General features: G+C 42.2%; 1 protein-coding gene across 6 annotated transcripts in view; it reads left to right on the top strand.

Annotated features, from left to right (window-relative positions):
- Window positions 1–22,897, top strand: part of PATZ1 (POZ/BTB and AT hook containing zinc finger 1) — a 39,753-nt gene extending 16,856 nt beyond the window's left edge. For 3 of the 6 annotated variants that reach the window (XM_085635268.1, XM_085635269.1, XM_085635270.1), the window contains exons 3-5: window positions 4,117–4,288; window positions 15,182–15,319; window positions 21,713–22,897. In XM_085635268.1, the coding sequence (XP_085491394.1) occupies window positions 4,117–4,288; window positions 15,182–15,319; window positions 21,713–22,230 (828 nt within the window). In that variant the 3' untranslated portion in view covers window positions 22,231–22,897. The remainder of the gene's footprint in view (window positions 1–4,116; window positions 4,289–15,181; window positions 15,320–21,712) is intronic. The other 3 variants (XM_085635274.1, XM_085635272.1, XM_085635271.1) reach the window with 1 other exon arrangement.
- Window positions 22,898–23,612: the final 715 nt, after the last annotated feature.

Here is a 23,612-nt window from a genome sequence, read left to right on the forward strand (position 1 = left end):
AAGCTCTTTAGCAAAAAAACATTGGGGCACACATGGTGTATTTACGCTTCAAAGTACATTTGGTATAACTTATGAAAACTAATGTTATAGGGCAGTTTCTGAAATGGCATTGATGTGTGTACGGGAATTAGGTGGGTACCAACTGATCTTTAGTATCAATGCTGTTGTTATTGAGGAGTAGTAAATTTAAGCCAGTTTTAAGATATAGGTGTTAAATGTAGAGATGTTGGTGTCCAATCCTTTTTATGTTGGAGTTGGAGAATTAGAGCGGAACTGAGCAAAGTTGGGTGTGTGGCATTATTCTTTTGTGTGGGAATTATGCTTATTAGAGGAAATATGTTACAACATCAAGGTTTGTAGAATTTGTTTTAAGAGCAGAACCCAACCATAGCGCTATATCTTTTGGTGGTGATGCTAAGAGTAGCAGCTAGGAGTACTGGGATATGCAGATTACCACAGAATGTTCTGTACCATTTATGCTGATGGTAGGACATGTTGGGACTGAGTTCTACTTGGTAGTAATTAATATAGAAAGCTGAGGCTTATCTTGTGGTACAGCTGCTTCCTCTGGTTACAGCTTTCCTCAACAAGGTCTTCATCTTTGAAATATCCCCAGACTGAGAATCCAGACAATTCTATATGCTAGCAAAAACGACCAGTTACTCCTGAAATACCTAAAGTTGTATTATCATCATCATTTCAGAAGTTTTATAAGACAAAGAAAGGCAGTAGGGCTATAGGACAGTCGCACTAGTATTTATCCATATTAGTCCATTAGTTAGACCCAGATACTCAACTGTTTGTGATTCTTCCGCCAACAAATCACTACACAAAACTACTTAACACATACAGGACAGGAGTGTATATTATGTACACATGTTATCATTTGAAAATATCATTAATCCTTTTTTAGAAACTTCACAATTCGAATAGGCATCATAATTAATATAGACCAAATATATAAATTATCCAACCCATAATTATGGAAGTGTACATTAGTAATGCACAGGAGTCACGGAATCTTGATGAGAATCTTGATTTATTTCCATTCTTTTTGTAGATGTAAACATGAATTCCGCCCAGGAGTTGAACATAGAATATTTGATGACTCATCTTTGATACTATCATCTTGGATCCACTCAATTACAACGCAAAGCCTAACTAGAGACAATACATCTGGTTTTGAGCATTTACTTACCACCCTGATGAAGTCCGTCTAGGACAAAACGCATTGGCTGGGCTGAATTCATGATCAATGATAACACATGTGTTAGATAAAAGACACTCCTGTCCTGTATGTGCTATCATTTCAGAAGTGTCAGTAGAATGATTCTCATTTTTCGGTTATTCTGAGACTGGGGCAGATGATAATGCTTATATGCCTTTGAAGGAACAAAAGAGTATCTGGATAATTTTAGTATGCAAATACTTCACTGTAGGGTCACCGCACAGTGTCTTGTAGTAATAGAAGTAGTGTAAGGACATTAGAATCCCAGAATGTATGCATTCACCCAATTTACGATGGTGTTGAACAGCCAAATCGGGACTCTGCTCCAGTATCATTGAACTGCTTTGCAGAATCTAGCATAGGATGTCTATTTTGCCGATTTATGTTAGTCTTTGCTGCATGACTATGAGGATTTAAAAATGGCCAATCAATCTCTTTGGCATTACCTTGCATAAAAGAACATTGCAGCGAAGGGTAATGCAGTAAATGATCACGCAGGACCGTCTGTATGGTACACTGGTCGTCTTTTAGAAATTTCATTATATGCCATGAAAGATTGACGACCCTTCCTGCTCTTGCCAAGCACCTAGAGGTTTCCTTATCTAGGACATGTTTTAATGTAGTGCATGTACTATCTTCAACCTTAAAGCATGTGAATGGCAGTCTGTTGGCACTACTCACCAACCTTGCAGCTGTAGTAATGACCACGAAAAAGTCTTCTGCAAGTAGAAACTGAGGATATTTTTGAAGGGCCCGTTTTCCGATCGGCCTTAAAATTGCTCAACTAAAGGCAGCATCAAGGTCCAGCCGGTATTATACATATTGAGGTTGATCTGTGAATATCATTAAGGACATTTTACTTGGAGCAAAACATATTCAAATGTTTTACCTTGGTTTGATTTACAAATGCCAACTTTCAACTCTATTATGGCCCACTGGCTTTATTGCTTTGCGATTATATGATCAAGTTAAAAAACACATAGAATCACGGCTATTAAAATTCAAGGACTAACAAGACTGAAGTCTGTTTGTTGTAAAACACTTGGTTAAGGCAATCAAACACTGCCACCGCTCAGAATTTGTAGGACTACATGAAATAGAATCTGTAAGGCTGATGATTGTCAAGGATTTAGTAGTTCGCAATTTCAGATTATTTCTTGGTGATGGCTAACAAGGGTGTCATTGCCAGCAACAATCTCGCCTTCGAGAGGAGACTGTGTGTCTGAGGTGTCAGGGTGTGGTGTGAGTACAGCTCCCTATCGGCCATCACCATGATATTCTTCTCCCAAGTAGAGCTGCAGTTCATATTTTGTGTCTCTCAAGAGACTGAAAAGGGGCCAGAATTATTTTCCATGTTATCTATATCCATCTTTGTTGTCTTTGTTGTCTTTATTTTTATTCCGGAGAGCCATTCCAATCTTTAGCAGTTGTGAGGCGTTTCTTCGAATAGCTTCAGACTGAGCGCGCACATACACCGATGATAAAAAAAAAAGGAACTAAACAAAGACTCGGTTTAGAGCTCTTTTCAATAAGCGCTGTATTGCATCCCTGTTGAAGCAAATCATCCAAGTTCAGAAACACCCTTGTGGGAGAATCCAGGCTGTGGAACTCCCTTCCGTCGCATCTCGGGAACATACCCACCCTCCTTGCCTTCAGAAAGGAACTTAAAACTTGGCTGTTTAGCAATTAGCTATATCCCGGCATAGTAGGCTCATGCTCCTGAAAGCGCCAAGACACCTACGGGTATACGCACGCTATACAAGTTTCTATAACATAACCATTTGTGTGCTTGATGTAACACCTCAAGTGACCAGGGTTATACCTAGACATGGGTTGCTTGCTCTCTGTGCCACTGACTATCCACTGATTAGGACTTTCAGTCTCAGGAATGAGATTCATGTATATATTGGTATATTTTTATGGCCCAAACCTTGCTATGAAGCATATAACGTGCTATACATTACGGAAAGGGTCAGGAGATGATCTGCAAGATCGTGTACATCACGAGGATTATACAAACACATTTGGGGACAGGGAGATTAGATTTACCCAGAATCACATAATGTTGAATTTAGTGCCGAGGCTGGGGTTCAAACCTAGGCCTTCAGGTTCCCAAGGCGGCAGCTCGAGCTGCTAGGCTACATTTTCTTCATGCAATTGTGTGCAAATTTCCAACAACAAATCCACTTGAAAAAACGTTCACTTTCTGATCCTAGAAGAAAGGATGCAATAAGCCCCTTTTGTAGGATGCATCTAATGTTTCAAACGCAGAAGGTTCATATAAATGGAATCTGTACAAAATTATTTTCTCAAAGGGATTCATGCTGGCTAGTTTTAGGCAAAATATTTTTGTGTTCCATTATTTGCATAATGTAGTTGTGAAGTCCAGCAGCCGATTTACAAAAAAAAAAAGAGCAAGAGGACTGTGGATGATGACATTTTTTACCATGGGCATGCCACTTTCGGGGATGGAAGGCACACCCGTGGAAACCTTTGGCAACTCTGGATATAAAATGTTGGCGCCTGAGGATATTTCTAAGATGAAGAATGGATGAGCGATTCAGTAGACTGATTTTTTACATTAATTCTAGACTTGAGGCATTCATCTGTGGGTAAAGTTATGTTGTCTGAGAGCATTGTGTATACATAAATCGAAAACATTGAGACTGTACAAGGGTCTGTGGGCAATCTTTAGGTGGGCTAGGACTACTGGCTTCAGCAGTTAGAATAAGGATTATCTTCACCCGAGCAGGCAAGAACTTTTGTAGATGCTTAGCGTATGAAGAAGGCTAGGCCCGGATCTTGCTCTGTCAGGCCTATGGTGCCTTTGTTTTTTCCTCATCTCTATTACTCTTGCTCTGTTTCTTCTTGTTCCCATTGCTCCATAGACCTGCAATGCCTCCTTTGCCACTCGAGATAGATTGCGCTCACACCTGGCCTGCCACGAAGACAAAGTGCCATGCCAAGTGTGTGGGAAGTACCTGCGGGCAGCCTATATGGCAGATCACCTGAAGAAGCACAGTGAAGGTCCAAGCAATTTCTGCTCTATCTGCAACCGAGGTAAAATAATTGTTTGTTTTTGTTCCACTTAACTTGGTTTATGTGCAATTAAGCACATGCAAGAAGGGCTCTGCCATGTTTGTGTCGTACGCACCACAATTGTAGCGTTCTCAGGGGCTCGAGTATTGAAACCCGCGCTGTGTCAGTACACTAATGTGTCTGATGCAGGAGAGAGAAAAGAGCTCTGGTGAAAAAGACAGGAATTGCAAGCCCCACTAAAGTCCAATTTTATCTTAAAAGTATGGTGCCTGCATCATTATAACTGGGTTTCAACTCCTATTTCTGAAAAACCACAATTCCATCGTTAGATCAGGAAATCAGGCAATTGCCAATAATGCAACAAATTGGATATTTAAAGCCAAATACATCAATGAAGATATTTTTTCAGTCCCTGCTAAAAATATGCTTGCCTTATTATCGTTTATGTGACCAGGTTTCCAAAGGTGGTAGTATGTAGGACATGTGTAATCCTAGGTGGTTGCCAGATTAATTGTGGGGTGAGTGATTTTGTCATTTTATCTAGAATAACTTTTCGCTAGATAGTCATGAATAACTTTTTGCTAGATGGTCATCAATAACTTTGTCAATATGTCTAGCGAAATTCTTTTCAAGCTTACCACCAATTCACATTGCTTTGCCAGTCTACTTACAAATATGCATTGAAAACTGTCTACTCGTTTACACAAGGTTAAAATGTAACTTTGTGTATAAGTTCACAAGTGATTTAGAGGCAGCTATGTAATTGGCTTCTGAACAGGCCTATGAAGGCAGTATGTTTTTATTTTTACATCTGATTTAAGCAGGTAGTGTTTCATTTTGCTTCCAGTCGACTGCAGGGTTACGTTTTTTGGCTGTAACTCTGATCACCACACTCTAATTTCCTGTACCATCCACCTTGTTCTTCTGTCATCACCACTCTCGTTTCCACTTAGCACCGTGCGTTTTTATGCCCAAACCAGTGTTGATGTCATTTGTACTCCTGCCCATGATGCCTTGCACTTCATTGTGTTAGCGGCAAATACTGGAAATTTGAGCTGTATAGTCTGCTCTGGTAGTCGGTTTGTAGGCTATTATTGCCTAACAGTTACCATGATAGTTTCAAAAATTAAATACGCTAAGTCCACTACTCGTACAAAATCCTCAACTTGGCTTTCAAACAACAATTTAATTTGAGCTTCTATCAAGTCTAAGTCAAAAAAAAATGTCTTGCTGTTGGGCACCCTTGTTTTGTTTTATTTTTGAACATTGCGAAAAAAGCCACACAGATTTTAACCGCAATTCACTGCTGAGTGCCCAAGCCAGTACTGCCACGTGTAAATGCCATTGTAGGTCACAGCTACTCAGCAGTGCAGAGTCAGCACTATCCTTATTTGAGAGCAGATCTAAATCTTCTCTCTGAGGGATCTTGGTGTTTGCTTTTTTTTCTACGATATCAAAGTGAGAGAATGTATATGACAACTCTGATGAGTATTCTTGTAAGAGGAGAGATTGTAGGATGGTCATTTTTTACTAGCACACTAAAAAAATGAACTGAGGTGATAGTTTCCAAATATATCAGAACTAGAACAGATGGCACAGGCAATCCCAGGGCCCTCCAGTCTACCCCACTCCACACCAATCTACCCCACTCCACTGTAATCTACCCCAATTCACCCCACTCCATTGTACTCCAGTCCATATACCCTACTCCAATCTACCCAGTCCAATTTACCCCTCTCCATTCCATTGCAATCTACCCAGCTCCCCCCACCCGACTCCAATCTACCCGACTACAATCTACCCCACTTAATCTAACACATTCCACTCAAACCTCCCCCACCCCACTCCACCCAAATCTACCCCACTCCACCCAAATCTACCCCACTCCACTTCAATCTGCCCACTTCAGTCTAGTGGTGTGGTGAGCAAAAAGCATGATGGATTAAACCCAGATCCTTGTGACTGCTTACATTGTCCAGCATTCCGTCCATCACCAGACCACTGGATTCAAGCTAGCCTGGCTGATGAAGGGTGATGCCCTGAAACCGGTCCCAGAATGCTTGTTTCCGGTCCAGGGAGGACCTGGCTTGGCAGTTCGGGCTGGACTGCTCCCATAAGGAACAGGGTCAAGACTGATTTGCATATGGCTGGGTCCAAACTGGGGTAGTGTGGTGAGCAAAAGAATGATGAATTAAACCCAGATCCTTGTGACTGGGGGTGAATGCTTGCATTGTCCAGCATTTCGTCCATCAATTGCACACTTAAATCTACAGAACCCTACTCCAATCTGCCCCTCCCTGATCTACCTCACTCCAGTCTATTCCACTCCAATCTACCCTATTCTAATCTGCTCCACTCCAATCTACCCTATGCCACTCTTCCCCAGTCTTTCTCCTTCCACTCAAATCTATCCAACTCAACTTCACCCCACTCCACCCCACTCTAATCTGCACCAATCTGCCACATTCCATTCCACTCAACCCAATTTATCTCACGCCACTTAACTCCAATCTATCACATTCCACTCCAATCTGCCCCACTCCACCCCAGTCTACTGCACTCCAATCTACCCCATACCACTCTGTCCAACTCCAATCTACTCCACTCCAATCTCTAGCCTACTGCAAACTACCCCACTCCTATCTATCTCACTCTAATCTACCCTACCATAATCCACCCAATCTCTCCAACTCCACCCTAATCTACCCCACTCCAATCTACCACAATTAATTGCGCTCCACTCTTCCTCAATCCACCCCACTCTAATCTACCCCAATATATCTCCTTCCAGTCTACCCCACCCCATTCCACGCCGCTAACTTTTACCCTTGCAGGATAGCAGCCACACTGGTGTACATCATGGCTAAAACACATTGACAAAGCCAATAGCTCTCGCATAAGCGAGACCTTTTGCGTTGCCAATGCTTGTCTTCTTGCAGTCTCTACATTAGTGCGGGGACATGCACCGCGTAATCTTAAACAAGGTGAAATGAGTAAAGACATAAAATAGGTTTAGTAGCTGTGTTTTTAATGTTTTGTTTGCAACCACCATCATAACAGTCAAAATGTTTCCTGTGGATAAGCACCTTCCAGTTCTCAGCCCAACTTGAAGTAACAATTCGTGCCTTTGTGGTTTAAAGGTAGGAAGGCCCAGAAGAAATTTCTATGGATGCAGAGCTCTGTGTGGGTTATTTTGGACCTTGCCTTTGAAGTTCTGTGTCATGTTAGATACATTTGTATAGTGTACATAGTGCCCCTAGCTGGACTTCAACGCCTCAAACACCGCATGCACACCATCCAGACCTCGATATCCAGCGCCTCTCTGAAGCTCAACCCAACCAAAACAGAATTCCTGTTATTTGCCAAGAAAACAAACCAGAAACAGTGGAAACGTGGTTTAATGACATTAACCTCGATGGCCTCAAACCTCACCTTTCACTGAATGCCAAGTCTCTAGGATTCACCCTGGACATCAACCATGCCCACATTGCTCAAAAAAGGACAGTCTGGTATCCGCGCTCTCTTCTAAAGCTAGTGAAGCCTTTTGTTCCAGAAAGTGACTTCAGAACTGCTGTTCAAGCATCTGGATGGTGATCATGCCCTTCTCAATCGCCTCCCAGACTCCACCCTGGCATCCCTAAGGACATACTACACGCAGCAGGTGTCATCCAGGACTTTAAGAAATATGACCACATCACCCCTGTCTGATGAAATGTTATGAACTGCGTTGCTGGCCTGCAATCTTTTAAAACCACCTGCATCATTTACAGAGCCATCACAACTAGCACACCTGCTTATCTTGCAGACCAGCTCAGCATCTCTGGTGGCTCTTGGCACCCCCTCAGCCAGGCTAGCGTAAGATTGCAGATTAAGCAGTTTAAAAAAGAAAAAAAAAAGTTGTTTTCCATCTGTGCACCCAGGATCTGGAATAACATTGCTGCATCCATCAGGACCTCCCTAATGCTGCTCCAATTTAAGAAAGGGTTGAAGATTAGTCTTTAAAGAACACTACATCAGTCACAATGCATTATTTGTGTCCCCCCCCAACGTATCTACCTCTCTTATCGCTTGTTGACTGTACGCTCTGTATGACCCTGCACATGCTCTGCTGCCTTTTGGCTAGGTTTGTGCTCTAGAAATGCTATATCATAAATACATGTATACTTGCCGCAGTAGGAGTCCATGCCATATAGGAGGTATTGGTGTCTGAAAGGTATGAGATTTAGCAAGAGAGCATCTGTTGTCAGTGTTGTCTCAGTCTGTCCTCTCTTCTCTGAGAGGGACTTATTTGTTGGAGCGTCTTTGCAATGTCTAGGTGTGAGATGCTAAACGGGTTTACAAAATGTCTTCTACATCTTCTGTATCAGTTGACATAACGTTGCATGGTATGTAGAACTGTCTTAGACATTTGGTGTTAGGCTTACTGTGAAAGACATCTAATGGCCCAACCTGCTGTTGTCTGTGTGTTTAGACTTCTGAATCATGTGTTTTGGTGTAGATTTGTGTATTGCTTTTCATTTTGGCTAGCTGTTGTGGGAATATCCAGCTACGTGGCATACTTGCGCCTTGTTGGTTAAGTGTGAGCTATTCGGTGTAAGTTTTACTGTTTGTTGTCTAGCAAGTGGCTTATCTTGGAAGGATGTCCTTTTTGGGCTCTTGTGCTAGCTGCCTAATGGAGTATCAGGGCATTGTTGGAGGGATGTTGAGACTTCTAGTAAATGCTGTTGTGAGCATGGCAGTGCTCCGCTATATGGCCTGCCCTAACATAAGCTGTGTTGAATGTTCCTCTATTACAGAGTGAGCACAAGTATGTGTCCATCATGTGATCAAATGTCAATAAGAAATGCCTTAAATCAAAATGTTACTTGGTACATTACTGGCCGATCGCATGAGGAAAGGGATGGAAATTTACTGGTTGTGTGACTTTGAATTTCCTAGTAATTCCCACAGGAGAGGGCAAAGAGGCAGCAGAGATTAAGCTGTGGGTTTGGTTGGTGTCCTTTAGTCAGTATATGTAGGCAGGGGTGCACGGAGGAATGTCTGTCAACTTTAGGTGTGACTAAAGCAGCAATTCAGAACAAGTGGGAGAGAAAATAGGTTCCCAGGTCATAGGGTAGTAATCTAATAACCAGTTCAGTGTTCACACAGCAACTAGTCCAGTAATCCTCACGTTTTCTTCTTAATCTTCAAGCAAAACAAGTATGTTCATGTTGAATTTGTCCACCTGAATCTTTAACATCAGCTGTAATAGGTACATGAGTGAAATAACATGCTTGTATAAGAGAGGCATTTGCAGACCCAACAGCTATCGTACAACACCTACAGGCAAATGGAATGCATGCTTTTACAGCCACCTGGATCCTTATGGCATTAACTAGGATTGTGGGTATTTCCAAGTAACAGTAACTATAAGCCTTTGTCGTGGATTGCATACCTTTACTACAAATTAACACTGTTGGTCTTTCATAAGGATTGTGGATCTTTTACACAAATTGTATTCATAAATTCTTTTCATGAGTTGACGCCATTCTAGCAAACAGGAGTCACATGTATTTAGCCTGTATTGTGGGCCTTTCCTATAAATCTTGATCCTTAACCTTTTCTCTTTGCATGCATTTCCACCAAGCTGGTTTCAAGATCAATTAGTCTGACTTTAAACTGTCACAAGGTGCAGAATCTGTAGTACAATTTGTAATAGTGCTGGAATCTATCAAGGTTTGCAGTTTTTCATAAATTGCACCTTTAAGTTATTGTCATGGTAGAGCACGTACATTTAGAAAGGGATGTGTGCCTTTCTTGTACCTATATCCTTTGCAGTTGATGGATCCATGGTGGTTTAGGAAGGATTGTCACCTGTTACCATAAACTGTGTCCTGAAGCATATTTTATGGATTGCATGCTAATGTAGCATACTTTATCCAAGCTCATTTTTCAAGAATTGTTGGCTTTCCCCCAAAATTACTTTCCTAGGCACTTTAGTTTACATGCAAGCTTCCCCACAAAGCGTATCCTCAAGTGCCATATATGGATTCCGTCTTACCTGCAAAATGTATAGTTCCTTTTAGTTCTTGTAGAGTTTTAAAACCTATATTTGCTGTCTACAAATCATTAACAATGCTCTGTTTCTATTGCTAGCTTCTTAGAATTTGTTCTACTAGGTTATGGCGACAGCATTTATAACTTTGCATCTGTTTTAAAAATCACTTGAAAAACAGGCACTCTTGACCCTATGTATCAATCATTGGGTGGAAGGATTTGTGAAATAGTACAGGTTATTCTCTAAAGGAACTCCATCAATAACCGTGCGGAGCCTCGATCCTTCGGAAACGTGGGTTATGTAAGTGCAGCAGAGACAAGGAAGGCATATTTTTCCATCATTAATAGATACATTTTGAAACTGAAGTATATGCATATCCACTTATGCATTCAAACTTTGAACCTACCTTCTCAGTTCCTTCTCTTTCGCTCCATTTAGTAATTCTACGCAAGGGAGAGGGCAGAGATGACTTGTTATCAATTCAGTAGTTACTGTGTTGAGTAATGCGATACATCCAGCCATCTTTCTTCAGACTCGTAGGAATATTTTACCTCACAAAAAAACTTTAAAAGATATTGAAAGCCTTGGGGAATGCTTAAGTAGCAAATTATGGCTCTGAATTGCAGCCTGGGCTCTATGTATGATCTTAAGGACCTTTCTTGTATCCAGATTGTGGAGGTCCCTCTGCATCGAAAGAAGGACTCCAAAAATAATAATGTATCACAGTTGACTGGTTGGCATTAAACTTGGACAGGGCCTTTCGTAGAATTGCTGTGTAGGCATCAGAACATCTTTGGCAAAGTGAAAAGATGTAAAGGGCAGTTTAAGTTGTTAGCAGCTCACCTTCTGATGGGAAGAAATATCAGTCTGCAGAAATGCAGTCTTATTTGACAACAGCGGAGTGTCGCTCCTAGCCATTGTATCAAAAGACTTCTGATTGGCCGATGCAATTCACCTCTGCTGTACTGCTTGCCTGTGGAATTCAAGGTACTTTTTCTGTAAGCCCAGCTATGGCTAAAGACGTCCTATACAACTCCTTGATGCTTACATTTGTGCTAAAGAGATCAAAGGATAGGACAATATTTAGAAACAAGTTGTGGCAGAGACAGTAGATCAGGTCTCCTCAAGCTGGTGTGATGGTTAACTTTCTGTAGTCCAATCATATGCCATAAAAAAAGAAATAGCATGCTGCTGCTTAAAAAAGTGTTATTGCTGTTGGAAATACATTTTCTTTGAAGTAACTAATGCATATAATTTTAATAGAAGATTAATGGTCCTTCCTAGCAAGTGTACGTAGAACAGATATAGCAACTGTTTGGTTTAAATGCACATTTCAAGAAAATATATTTCTTATTTGTGCAAAGAAAATGTACTATTGGCTTTGAACCAACAGTAGCTGGAAGACCTAGTTAAGCACATAAGAATGACAAAAAAGTCAAACAAGTTTGTCAGTCTGGTAAACATTGGGACTGATATCCGGCCATTTTAGGAGTGGGTCTCTCTGACATAAACTTTATTTTTCTGCTGAGGCTTTTAGATAAGAGTATTACATTGGGCACCCTTAAGTTCCACAGAGCAGCACCATACTTCTGGTTACATTGTTGAGAGGATCTGTAGGGATTGACTCTTACACGTTTCTTGTTCCCAAAATTGGTTGAAGCATTAAAAGGCCTAGGAGAGGTCTCTCCTCTTACAAAAACAAAACAAAAAAAAAAGTGCAAAACTTCAATGGGGAGTATTTCTTCCAGCTGCCTGACCTTCTAAAATTCTAGCACCTGCTGGGGAGAGACTGGCTATATTTGATGCGGTAGGATTCAAGGAAAAGGATTAGTTGACTGAGGCCTTGTTTCACCACAGACAGTATTCTGCCTGTAATGCCGGAGATACCGAAGCACTGTGCATCTCACCATAAAAGTATGCTCTCCAGAGCAGATGTTTTTTAACCGTGTAGTCCAGAACCAATGTCATGCAGGTTTGGGGGAAAAGAGGGAGTTTTCTTATTTTGAGGCAACCATCTTGCATTTATTTAGCTTCTGGTATGTGAAGGCCGTGCATTGTTCCATGCAATTGAAGGAAGGTTCAAGCAATTTGTTCTGGGGTTCCTTTGACAGATGGGAAGAACAGAGCCAGGCCATGCAGAAACCCCTAACTGCATGCCTCTTGATGAGGAGTCCATATGATTCAAGGCAGAGCTCCTGTTGTGGCAATTGTTTTTGACTGTCTGGGTCGTATCCTACTGCTGGACTTCTTTCACATTGAAGAACACACTGTTGGCTCTGACTGAGTGTCTGCATCACCCTTAATAGAAGGAGGGTATTTTGGTAAAACCTCTTGCCCACACTATTCAACAAGTAGGCTATCTTGTCCAAGAGAACCTAGTGAGAGCACCTAATCGATATACCAGACTTTGCTTTTGTTTCTGGTCCGGGTATTGACAGAATATGGCTTCTCCAGATCATGGATACCTTGAACATCAATTCCTCTTGGAGGAGAATTTCCGGCCTACTGCTTACACCCCAGGACACTATCAAGACCAGTAAGCCTGGCTCAGTAACGTTCAAAATAATAAAAACAGGTTATCGCTTTATGCAAAAATTGGATTCGAGCAAGCACAACAAGAAGCAATAAAATGTATAGGAATACCACGTGTCCGGGTTCTCTGGGGTTGGACTGATGCCCATGTGAACCTTCAGATCTTAGTGGGTAGGAGATGTGGCAGGTGCTGGATTAGCAGGCATCGGAGTGGATTGTCTGGCCATTGTTGAAGGTCTCGTGGGTGTAGATATTGGTGGAGATACAATAACACTGCCAGTGGATGTTAACCTGACCCAAGAGTAGCATCGATGCCTGAGCAATTGTATCACAATATGTCTAAATGCCATGAAGTTTGGGATGTTCTCACCGTAGAAACGTCAAGAGCAATTACTGAGGTCCTATGGGACACAGTAGACACACAAAGAAAAATGAAAGTTCCAGGCACTTTGCATCTGTTTAGGGACTATGTATAAGTGTCTGAAAGACAATGACAAATATAAACAAATGTTGTTGAGACAGCGATTGTAAGGGTACATAACAAATTTACTTATTATGCCTGGGTCTGTAGGTGCAGGTATTGCCAGGGCTTATCCTACTGAACAAGTGATCCTCCTGGAGACTTGGTAGTCTCCTGAGGCGAATGACCTGAAGCACACTATGATGATTACGGATATTAGGATGCCCCCAAGTGTCCAACATAACCTCCTGGGTCACAAAGGATCAGAGCAGGACTAATATCCACCCCTGTTAGGGCCACTCACTCATCCATGACATCCTGTAGCAAAGAGCCAACTGGTAACTCCTGAGTCACTCCTATGATTCTTTCACCACCCGAGGGGGAAAACCTTGCCTGCTCTGAGGCCTGCTCAAACCACTGGTGCAGGATTACACCTCGATGGATGAAACTGTACTATTGAATGGTGCAGTAAGTATATCTCAAAGGTGTGAGCAACTCTACTGATGCCATATCTGCACTTATGTTTACACTTTTTTATGCAGATTTGGAGCTGCTATGAAATACCTCTGGATGCGTCCAAGTATCTTGCGTTCCTAGAGAACCCTCTGAGCGTGCTGTAGTAACACCCATGGCTTTACGCCCAGTGGAAACTCTAGATCTGTCTCCAGTAGATTTGTGGAATCATCAGGATCCATAGCTGTGTTAATCAGGTTTGCCATTTCGGAGACTTCAGGCGCAAGTGACAATTCAGAAAGCCTTCTAGTAGGATTAGGCTGATCAGGCATCTCCGTTCGGCAGCGTGGCCACTATAGGTGAAAACCTGATGTTGTCTGAACTGGCCACCTGTGGAGTGGAGGAAGCGTTCAGTCATGTGGGCAATTCACGGAATACGCTGGTCTACACAACAGAGCTACCACTTACCAAGAGTGAATCCCGGGTTGCAGAGTCTGTTTGTAGATTGCTTTATTATTTACCTTTTATTCCTTACAACAATTGACAAGAACCCCTTATTTGGCTGGAGTAGAGACTTGACGTTTTGTTGCCTTTGAATATAAATTCTTCAGAGCAGATGTTTAAAAGGAATTGCAAAGCACATAGGTGAACAAATGTAAGCACTCCAATGATAGTGCTTGCTGGTCATCTAAAGAAAACTGCAGCTCTGATCTCCTCTGAATACAGCAACCTACTGCATGCACAGGAGTCCCTGGAGCGACAGAAGAAAACTGCTGGAACAGAACTACAGAAGAACTGAAGACAACCAAAAATAAAATGTGGAGAATTTAGGCCTGGGCAGAAATGTACCCGTGCTCTGTTGCATGTAAAAATATTCTGAAGAGAAGCAGAAGTGGTGGGTTTCCAAATTTCTTGAACTGCGTACACCCAGACTTTCCATTAATCCATTATATGCCTGGCAAATTTACGATCCCATTCTTTGACCTACCAGTTCAATTTACCAAGAGTCTGGAGGAAGGGCAGCTGGATGTACCCATAATAATTTAAGGCACTGAAATATGGGAAGATAGCAAGTTTCAAACCTATGTATGGAGTAGTTGGTCTTGGTTTAGGAAACCTAGCTCTATAATCGGGAGACTCTGTGGTGGATGTGATACACCTTCTTATCCATGAAAAAGGTTACTTTTCGTTTGCACTTGTTCGGATCATTTTTCTAGCGCACAATTGATGCATGCTTTACTTCCCTTGATACTGCCAGGTTTCTCATTTGTACACAAAGCGGGACATTATGTTGGGTTTTTAAGGATCTGGGGCATTGCCCACCCCAGAAACAGTAGAGCTGATTCCCATTTCAAAGAGGAAGCCTATGAGGAGCTAGAAAGAGGTCTGTCTGTGCTAGTGACAGCATCTCATCTCCTTTTATCTTGTTTAGGTTTCTCCTCTGCCTCCTACCTAAAGGTCCATGTTAAAACCCACCATGGCGCCCCGCTTCCCCAGGCCTCTCAACACCTGGAGTCCATCTCGAACGGGGGAGCGGCGTTCCACTGCGTCAGGACATGTGACGTCAAAGGCAAGCAACACCCAGCTCTGCACTTTGCTTCTCTATCCCATACTTTATGATGTGGGAGGTGGGACTGGGCTTGAGTGGGTGGGTTTAGCCAGGGGGGATGACTGCATAATTTTTTTATATGAGCAGATTTGGCCAGACATAATGTTCGGTGACCATCCCACACCAGTCACTGCAAGGTTAAAATGTTTCCATCTATTGAGCTTTGCTCTGAGTGGCATTTCTAGCCTACAGATGTCTTTGGAGTCTAATGTATTCTCCACTTGTAAGAACAATCCTATAATCACATTTGTCTGATTGCCCACAAAAATTAAGAGGCACTCATGCAAAGTCCTTTGTTCCAGTGATCGGACTACTGCATTGGAGTAGCCGCAAAATTGAATTTCTAGAATCTTTTGGCACCCTTTTACCTCATTGACTGGTGAGAAAGAGATGGTAACAAGTTTAACCATTTCTCAGATTTTCTGTCCATTCATACATGCCGGTGCAACTTGAAATGATCACTTCTAAATTCTCAAGTTTAACATTCTCCAAACTCATGGGCATAGAAAGAAGCATACCAGTGCTCCTTCAAACCAAAGATAAGGAAAGTCATTGCAGGACAACTTTTTACCAAATTCACCAGCTACAGTCTGGTTTGTAGGCATAGTTTGGGTTTTAAATACAGTAGGATGCAATTCTTCCTGCTCACTTCCACAATGCTAACATGAGTGACAGTGCTTCAAATAAATGAAAGAGCATGCCGAAAACACTTGCCCTTGATGAAGCTAATGCAAGAATAGGGAGCCCGTCAGTGGGGTAAACCTATTTTCTTGCACAAAAAGAACACCAACTTCAGAGATAGGAGGCTGTTGCTTGAATGCCTAAAACAATCAATTTCTCTCACGACCCTTGAAATTATCCATGTAGAGGTAGAATAGCTGAATGGGCATAGATAGACAGAACTCCCCTCTTACCAGTGTTAACTCCCAAACAGCAAATGAAACCATAAGTGGTCAGATCTCTAATTCAATGATTAAAAGAAATTCATTCAGAGGCTAAACGATAGTCAAACGCTGAGATGGGTGGGATTTTTACCACTAAGACCAATAATCTCTTGTGAGAACGTGGGCATTAGCTGAACAAGTATAGACAGTTAACCTTCCTGCTCAACCGTGGTGGAGGTCTCTAGAGAGAAGCTGGAGGGTGCTGCAGTCAGTTGTAACCCCGAATGTGTGCTTTTCCAGGCTGGCTCTCTCTATAAAAGATGGACAGAGCTGAATGAAATGGAGTCTTTGTGCACTCCTGACCTGCTGTTTTTCTCTTGAGCTAAGCCACTGGTTGAATGTAGGCTGCCTAAGGTCTGCAAGGAAGATTGTTCTAATCTATTCTTTTCACTGCAAGTTACTAATGGTTTCATTTATTTGTCGAGTTATTACTTGCTCCTATTCTCCCAATCCTGGACTGTATCATTTCCCTCCAGCAAATGGAGATCTCCTCTTCCTCCTTAGAGTTAGTCTTTTCTAGACAGACGAAAGAATGAGGTTTCAGTGGGCATAAAGTCTGTTCTTGCTTCTGAAACCGGGAAGAGAAGAAAATTATTCATTAGATTTGGAGATCATATTCTCAGCGGTGTTCTATTATTTCTGCATAGTTATAGAAAGCCACTGAGAAATGAATGAAAACCAATCCACGCAAAAAATCCAACCGACTCTACCCCAATGGTCCGTTGGAATGAATCCACTGGAGACTTGACCTCCATTCTGAACCTTGGGCCATCCAAGGAAATACGAATAATTGAAAGATGGCTCACACCACCTTTCCCCCCCCCCCCTTAAATGTGTCCCTTTAAGAGGTAGTGATAAGTGGTTAGCCTGCATCTCAGCCCAAGAGGCGACGCATTGATTAGTGTCCAGGGTCTGAATGAGCACATTGATTCACCTCACTTACACACTCTTATATGTGATGGTTAGTGGAAGGTATGCTGTTGGGACTACCTTGCATCTTGTTAGTATGTGATAAACCCTCTGAAAGAGTCAAAATAAATAAATAGCCCAACTTGCGAAAATTCCACAGGAAACTCCTCTAGAACTAGGCTAGGAAATTAAAGGTCTTTCTCTCCAAGAGCTGATTTTTTTTTTTTCTTCAGTGGAGACCATGATTAAATAAAGCATTCCAAGGCCCTTGTTGCTAAGTCCACATCTTTTTAAAAGCTGCCAGTTTTTTTTAAAACTAATATATGGATCTCATTAATGTGTAAAAGGAGACCACTATAATAAAAAAAATTCAAATCTACTATATTAATTTATTTACATGCTAAGAGAAGAACTTGGGCATCCTCTGAGCACTAGATTTGACAGTCTTCTCCAAGCTCCCATTTCAGCATAGTGGAAATGTGTACAAAGGAGGGGCATGATTACCTGAAACATGGCCTGAAGATCCCCCCCAGGCCCCATGTCTAAGCAGTGCCCACTTGTCTATAAATAGAGCTGACTCAGTTCTTTGATAATATTAATCATTCTCCCTTGTCACCTTACAAATGATTCTTCAGAAGATATGTAGTTGATTCATTATGAATGGACACTAAATTCCTTATTTATCTCTGGTGATATTTGTTTTCATAAAGGAATCGGTGATTGCAAGGCAGAAGATGGTCTTCATCTCCCCCCAAAAGTTGTCCATCCAGAGTGGTTGTTGCTTGAATGAGCAGGTCTTACAAATCCCATTCTTCTCATTTACCTATTCATGCTTTTCATTTATTGATCCATTGAAAGGTCAGAAGTCGGTTATGATGCATGCGCAAGAAAGATGACACCTCATATGATGAGCTCGCTCATCTAGAGAAAGACCAAACTAAGTCCTTAATGAGCATTGAGTGAGCTTTCCAAGCGATACATTTATCGGGAAGCAACTATTCATTGACCACAAAAAGTAGTCGCTTTTCACCTCGTTGTGGGACGCTTCCATAGAAGTTAAGAAACTAAGGCACATGGGACTCTTCTCTCATCTCCATTCATTAGGAGAAAACACAATGCATGTTTCTGGAGTTACCCATTTTCCTCGAAGAGCATGTACTGCGGAGATAGGCATTGTTGAAGTAAGAATAATCAGGGGGCAGGACAGACCAGAGAGCAAATGTTTGGGATGGCCAGGGATTTTTGGCAGCTGTTTCTATTTGTTTGGGATGTGGGAGAGAATAGGCAAATGTAGGTCTAGAAAATCTTCGTAAACCTAGTTCTACAGAGAACTTGGGCAACTAGGTTGATTCTGACACTCTTGCATTTACAGTGCAGCTGACTTATTAGAAAATCAAATCATTATACAGCACAGCTGGCATCACTGCATTTTCGATTTCTGGTAAGTCCCTGAAAACCACTTCCTTGTGGCTCAACTGTAGATTCCGTATACAGATCTTCCTCCCTAAATGATATTCCTACTTCGAGCGAAGCCGAAGATTTTGTAATTATAGCGAAGAGGCAACCAATTAATTTCCAACTACAATGACGCAAGGTAATGAGGCCAACAGTTTCAGAAATGGAGAACAGTCATTCCTGTCATCCCGAAAAGCAAATCCACGTGAAAATGAAGTTGATCTACCATCAATTGATCCAAATTCTTGAGAGAGCCAGGCCAGAGATGTAATAATGATTGTTAGTGGTCATCCATTAATGCAGTCCCCAAAGAGAACAAAGCCAAGCATGTAATTTAATTATTGATGCTAGTCTCCCTTCCATTAATGCAATCCCTGTAGAGCAAGCTCATGGATATAGCATTATAGATAGTGGCCTTCCTTCCATTGTCAATGAGAGATCAGGGCCAGAGACAGAATACATACATATATATATATATATATATATATATATATATATATATATACTGTTCTCCCATCTATAAATGCAGTTCTTTACAACAGCAAGCTATAGGGTGCATTAATTGTTGAAAGTAATGTCCAATCCATAATGCAATCTCTTGACTGAGCACAGCCACAAATACTTTAATTGATACTGAATTCTCATCCAACAATACTGTCACTTCAGAGAGCAAGTCCAAAGATCTAATGAGCTATACACTTGATCCACCAGTGAGAGGCAACTTTCCCGTCTTCGACTGTGCGAAAATCCAAGAGATGGTTTCTTAATAAGGCGTGAAGCAGAGATGGTAGAGCAAAGTATATAAATTCTCTTATAATATATTTGATGCACAGCAAATTGCAAGTCATTTTGAAAGTACGTTTTCTTAATGTTTGTTCACCTTATGTTCTGCCAAATGTATCTTTAAAAGCATGGGTCCTTTACCTAGGGCGTTTAGGAAATCTGCCCAGTAGAGTAGCCATGGAGTCTGGCCTAGTGAGTTCTTTAATGGCATTTCTGCATTGGTTGGTAGGACCTTGGCAGATAAACCCGACATCGGTTCCACTCGGCTGTTTTTTTTTTGCCCATTATTTCATTTGTGTCACGATCAAAGTATGTTTAATCCCTTGTAGTCGCGTATTGTGCTAGGTAAGTGTTGGTACCTAGAAGGGTAAACCCAAAAAAACGTCACTGGGACCTGGGTATAGAGCAGTACATACGGAGAATGGTCCCAGTGTATGAGTTACTGTGCTTTAAAGAGCCAAAAAAATCATCCACAGTTATACACAGAATCGAAGTTTTCTTAGTGAACAGTATTATTTAATCACACTGAACAACCTGTATTTTATCACATTTGTTAACACAATATTCAAAGCAATGCCCCAAGAGGGAAGGGTGAGGATGTAGTGAATGAAGTGAAGATAAGGTAGTGAATGGAACAGTGTACGATTCACAAACTCCGTTATTTCTCAGGAAGGGGCTCATACAAGAGCCAAGTAAATCACATTACATCCAGATATTTAAATAGCCATAGTTATAGATAAAGCCAAAGTGATCAATCGCTGTTGGTCAGACTGGCTAGTGTGGTAGATGTCAACGTTTCGACCCCTGGAAAGTGGTAGGTAAGTATGTCCCTTACGATGGGGTCTTCCTCAGGACAGGAGTGTGGGGAGGGGAGACTGGGGGCGAGTTACCATCAGTAGCCCAAACGATGGGCCTGAGGAGCAAACAGGTCGCGTAGACTCCAAATCGGTGTGAGCGAGCAAAACACTCTATTGGTGCTGATTACAGAAGGAAGGGTCCAGTCAGGATTAATCTGCTGGGCCTGGGAAGTGAATTAAAGCATTCACATCATCGGGCAAAATGGCTCCGTATACATATATTTCGTAGGTAAAGGAAGCGTCTCAGTCCGTCTTTAAAGCACAGTAACTCATATACTGGGACCATTCTCTGTATGTACTGTGCTAGGTAAGTGGGCCTGTGGACTGTACAAATAGCAGGAATGGACACATCTTCATGAATATATTCGAGGTTTAATGTAGGGCTGGTGTCATCGTGAGTGAAAAGTCCTGTTCTAAAGTAACTAGACACCTGTTGTTGAAAATCGTTCACCAATAGATAATTGATTATCATCGATGAACACCTGGATGTGGCAGCAGGGCAGACAGATGAGCCTTGTTTCTGTCTGTAGTGAAGATAAAGGCATGGGTTTGTGCTCACAAGGCTATCAATTTAGCTCATATTCAAATTAGTGAGTATACACAAACTAAATCCGAAAATAGGTAAACGTGGTTGTTTCAGAGTAAGTAGGGGCGCTTCTCCTCACAAATTCTTTTCACTTGCCTGCATCACATCTGTCTGTTATTTTCTTTCCCAGCTCATTAATTGAATTGTGTCTGTATGCTGGTATGAGTCGGGGATTTGGTGAAAATGGTGTCTTATTGGCGGGGTTTTTGGAAGGCTGATCACAGCACGAAGGGTTCACAGGCTGAAAGCAGATGTCCCAGATTTATGAAAATTCAAACCCTCTTTCATGGCCCAAAGCTAGTACTTTAAACAGTGACGCTGCAATCATTGGTATTAAATAAAGAGCTCAGGGATGTCTGACAAAGGTCTAGTAAGGTCCAATTCATACTGGATGTTCAGGCTATCCATGTGTTGTACAATTTATCTAAATTGGAAAGGCATATGTTGCCATTCGTTATTGGGAATTTGTGGCGCATATCGAGCCTTCCCGAACCTAAGATGGACATCCCTGTTTTTGGTTGTTTATGTAGATTATAGAGTGAATGGTGCTTGGAACACAAGGGAGTGTCCTGGTAAATGTCTGTGAGAGGCATCCTAGCAGCTTGTTAATGGGTTTACTTGTTAAAAGTGATATTGCTTGGCTTGAATTGACTGTATATGGTGTTCAGGAATATTTGTTGATGGAGTCCCTTTGTTGAGTTAGTGAGCTGCCCAGAATGAGCATATGTTGCCACATTGCTGTGTGCTTGGGTAAATGTTACACAGTGCCATTTCACAATTTGTGGGTTCTAATGTATTTTCCCTGCTTTCTTCCCTGCAGAGGGGAAGTGCCCACATCAAGAACCAATGGAGAGCTCTGACTCCTACGGGGAGCTCTCAGATGCCAGTGACCTCAAGACACCTGAAAAGCAGAATACCAATGGCTCATTTACCGCCTGTGAAATCATTGCTGCAAAGACCAAGCTGGAGTCTGAGGCCGAGAAGAAGTACCCGTGCCAGGAATGTGGCAGCCTCTTCCGTTCCAAGTCTTATCTCAACAAACACATCCAGAAGGTTCACATGCCGCCCCTGGGAGGCAATATGGGAGACCTTGGCCCAGCTCTTGGACCCGCCCTGGGCCCAGCTCTTGGTCCTGCCTTGGGCCCGGCACTTGGACCCACCCTGGGCCCAGCTCTGGGCCCTGCCTTGGGGCCTGCTTTGGGAGCCACCTTTTCGCCTCAACATAACATGTCTCTACTAGAGTCCTTTGGGTTTCAGATTGTGCAGTCCGCGTTTGCATCGTCGCTTGTGGGGGACGCTGATGGGGGCCATCAGTCCATGAGCCAAGATGGGAAGTGAGGATGGACCTGAAGGCAATGAGGATACTGCGATAGACAAAATCAGAAGTGGAGTCTGCGAAATCTCTTTCGCAGTCCTGCCCTTGTAGTGTTCTTTGTATTTTTTCTGTTACACTTTAGAAGACCCACAATACCCTAGCATCCCAGACGGATTACAGGGCCAGTCATGGGATGCAGTGGCTGTACTGGGAGAACCCGAGGGATGGGAGTATTTGATGACAGGACGACCATCCACAGTTGCAGACTTCTGTTATCAGAGCTGTGTGCTGGGGACAAGGTTGGTCCTTGAGACTTGATTTCTGTTGTGACTATTTCTCCTGTTTCCATAACATTATGTGCCTCCCCAATCAACAAAGGCGAAGCTGCACCAGTTCTCATAAAAGTTGATGGTACGCTGGGTCACCAGGTGCGGAAGGTGCTGCCATTCAGCTCCTGCGCCTCCCTGGAATGGGCAGGTCCCTTTTCTCTCCTACCTTTCCCCTAACATGGCGGGAGGCTACCCTCCGCCCTCTCCTTTGATGACATGCAGTTTGGACTTTTTTGTGACTTTTGCCCAGAAGCGAGGATCTCAAAGAGAAACAAGAATCGGACAGTGTCATTGGTTTATAGGAACTTTTTTTATTATTATTATTATTTTCAAAGAATTAAATTTGCTGCCGATTTTTAAATCCCTTACCTGCCTCTATTAATTCTAGTTTTAGTACCATTCAGTGGTGTATAATTATATGCAGCGTAGGACAACAGCAATGTCTGCACAAGCAGTAAGAGGTTCCCTTCGAAGAATAAGGCTTTGGTTTATTTTAGATATATAATAAGTTGTTTATGTTTGGCAGAGAACGCAAACTTGAGGCTCACCTCCAAAAAATGTAAAAGAAAATGATTTATGCATACGTTACCATCCATGCTTCCCTGTTCCATTTGGGTGTATGGCACATGCTGACGGCGTCCTCCACATCACGTGGTGGGACCCACCTGAAGGGTTGTTCCTTGCTGTACCTGTTGATCTGGCCTTGTAGTCCACCAAATTGCTGGTGAGAGATGACCTTGCTGTGCAGCCTGTGAGCCTATAATACTTTAGAGCACTGGTCTGTGAAGATGTAGAGTTTAGTCAGTGCCACATTTTTGTTTTCCATTCTCTGCATCTCCTGTGACGGTGCCTTTCTACCTGAATTATCTGACGATTGTTCTCCTCCAAATAATCATGAAAATGTCATCATATAGTCCTAGTCTGAGACTCCAAACTTTTAAGTTTTGGTTTTGTAGTAACTTACTTGTAGCTTCTCCAATGATACTGTGTAGGGCAGTAAAAACACTTCAGGATGTTTACTTTCTTTCCATAACTGCTGGGTTTCTCAATCTACACCTTCACTACGAATTTCAACT

This window comes from Triturus cristatus, chromosome 11, assembly GCF_964204655.1.
Source record: "Triturus cristatus chromosome 11, aTriCri1.1, whole genome shotgun sequence".
In the NCBI taxonomy this organism is placed as follows: Eukaryota; Metazoa; Chordata; class Amphibia; order Caudata; family Salamandridae; genus Triturus; species Triturus cristatus.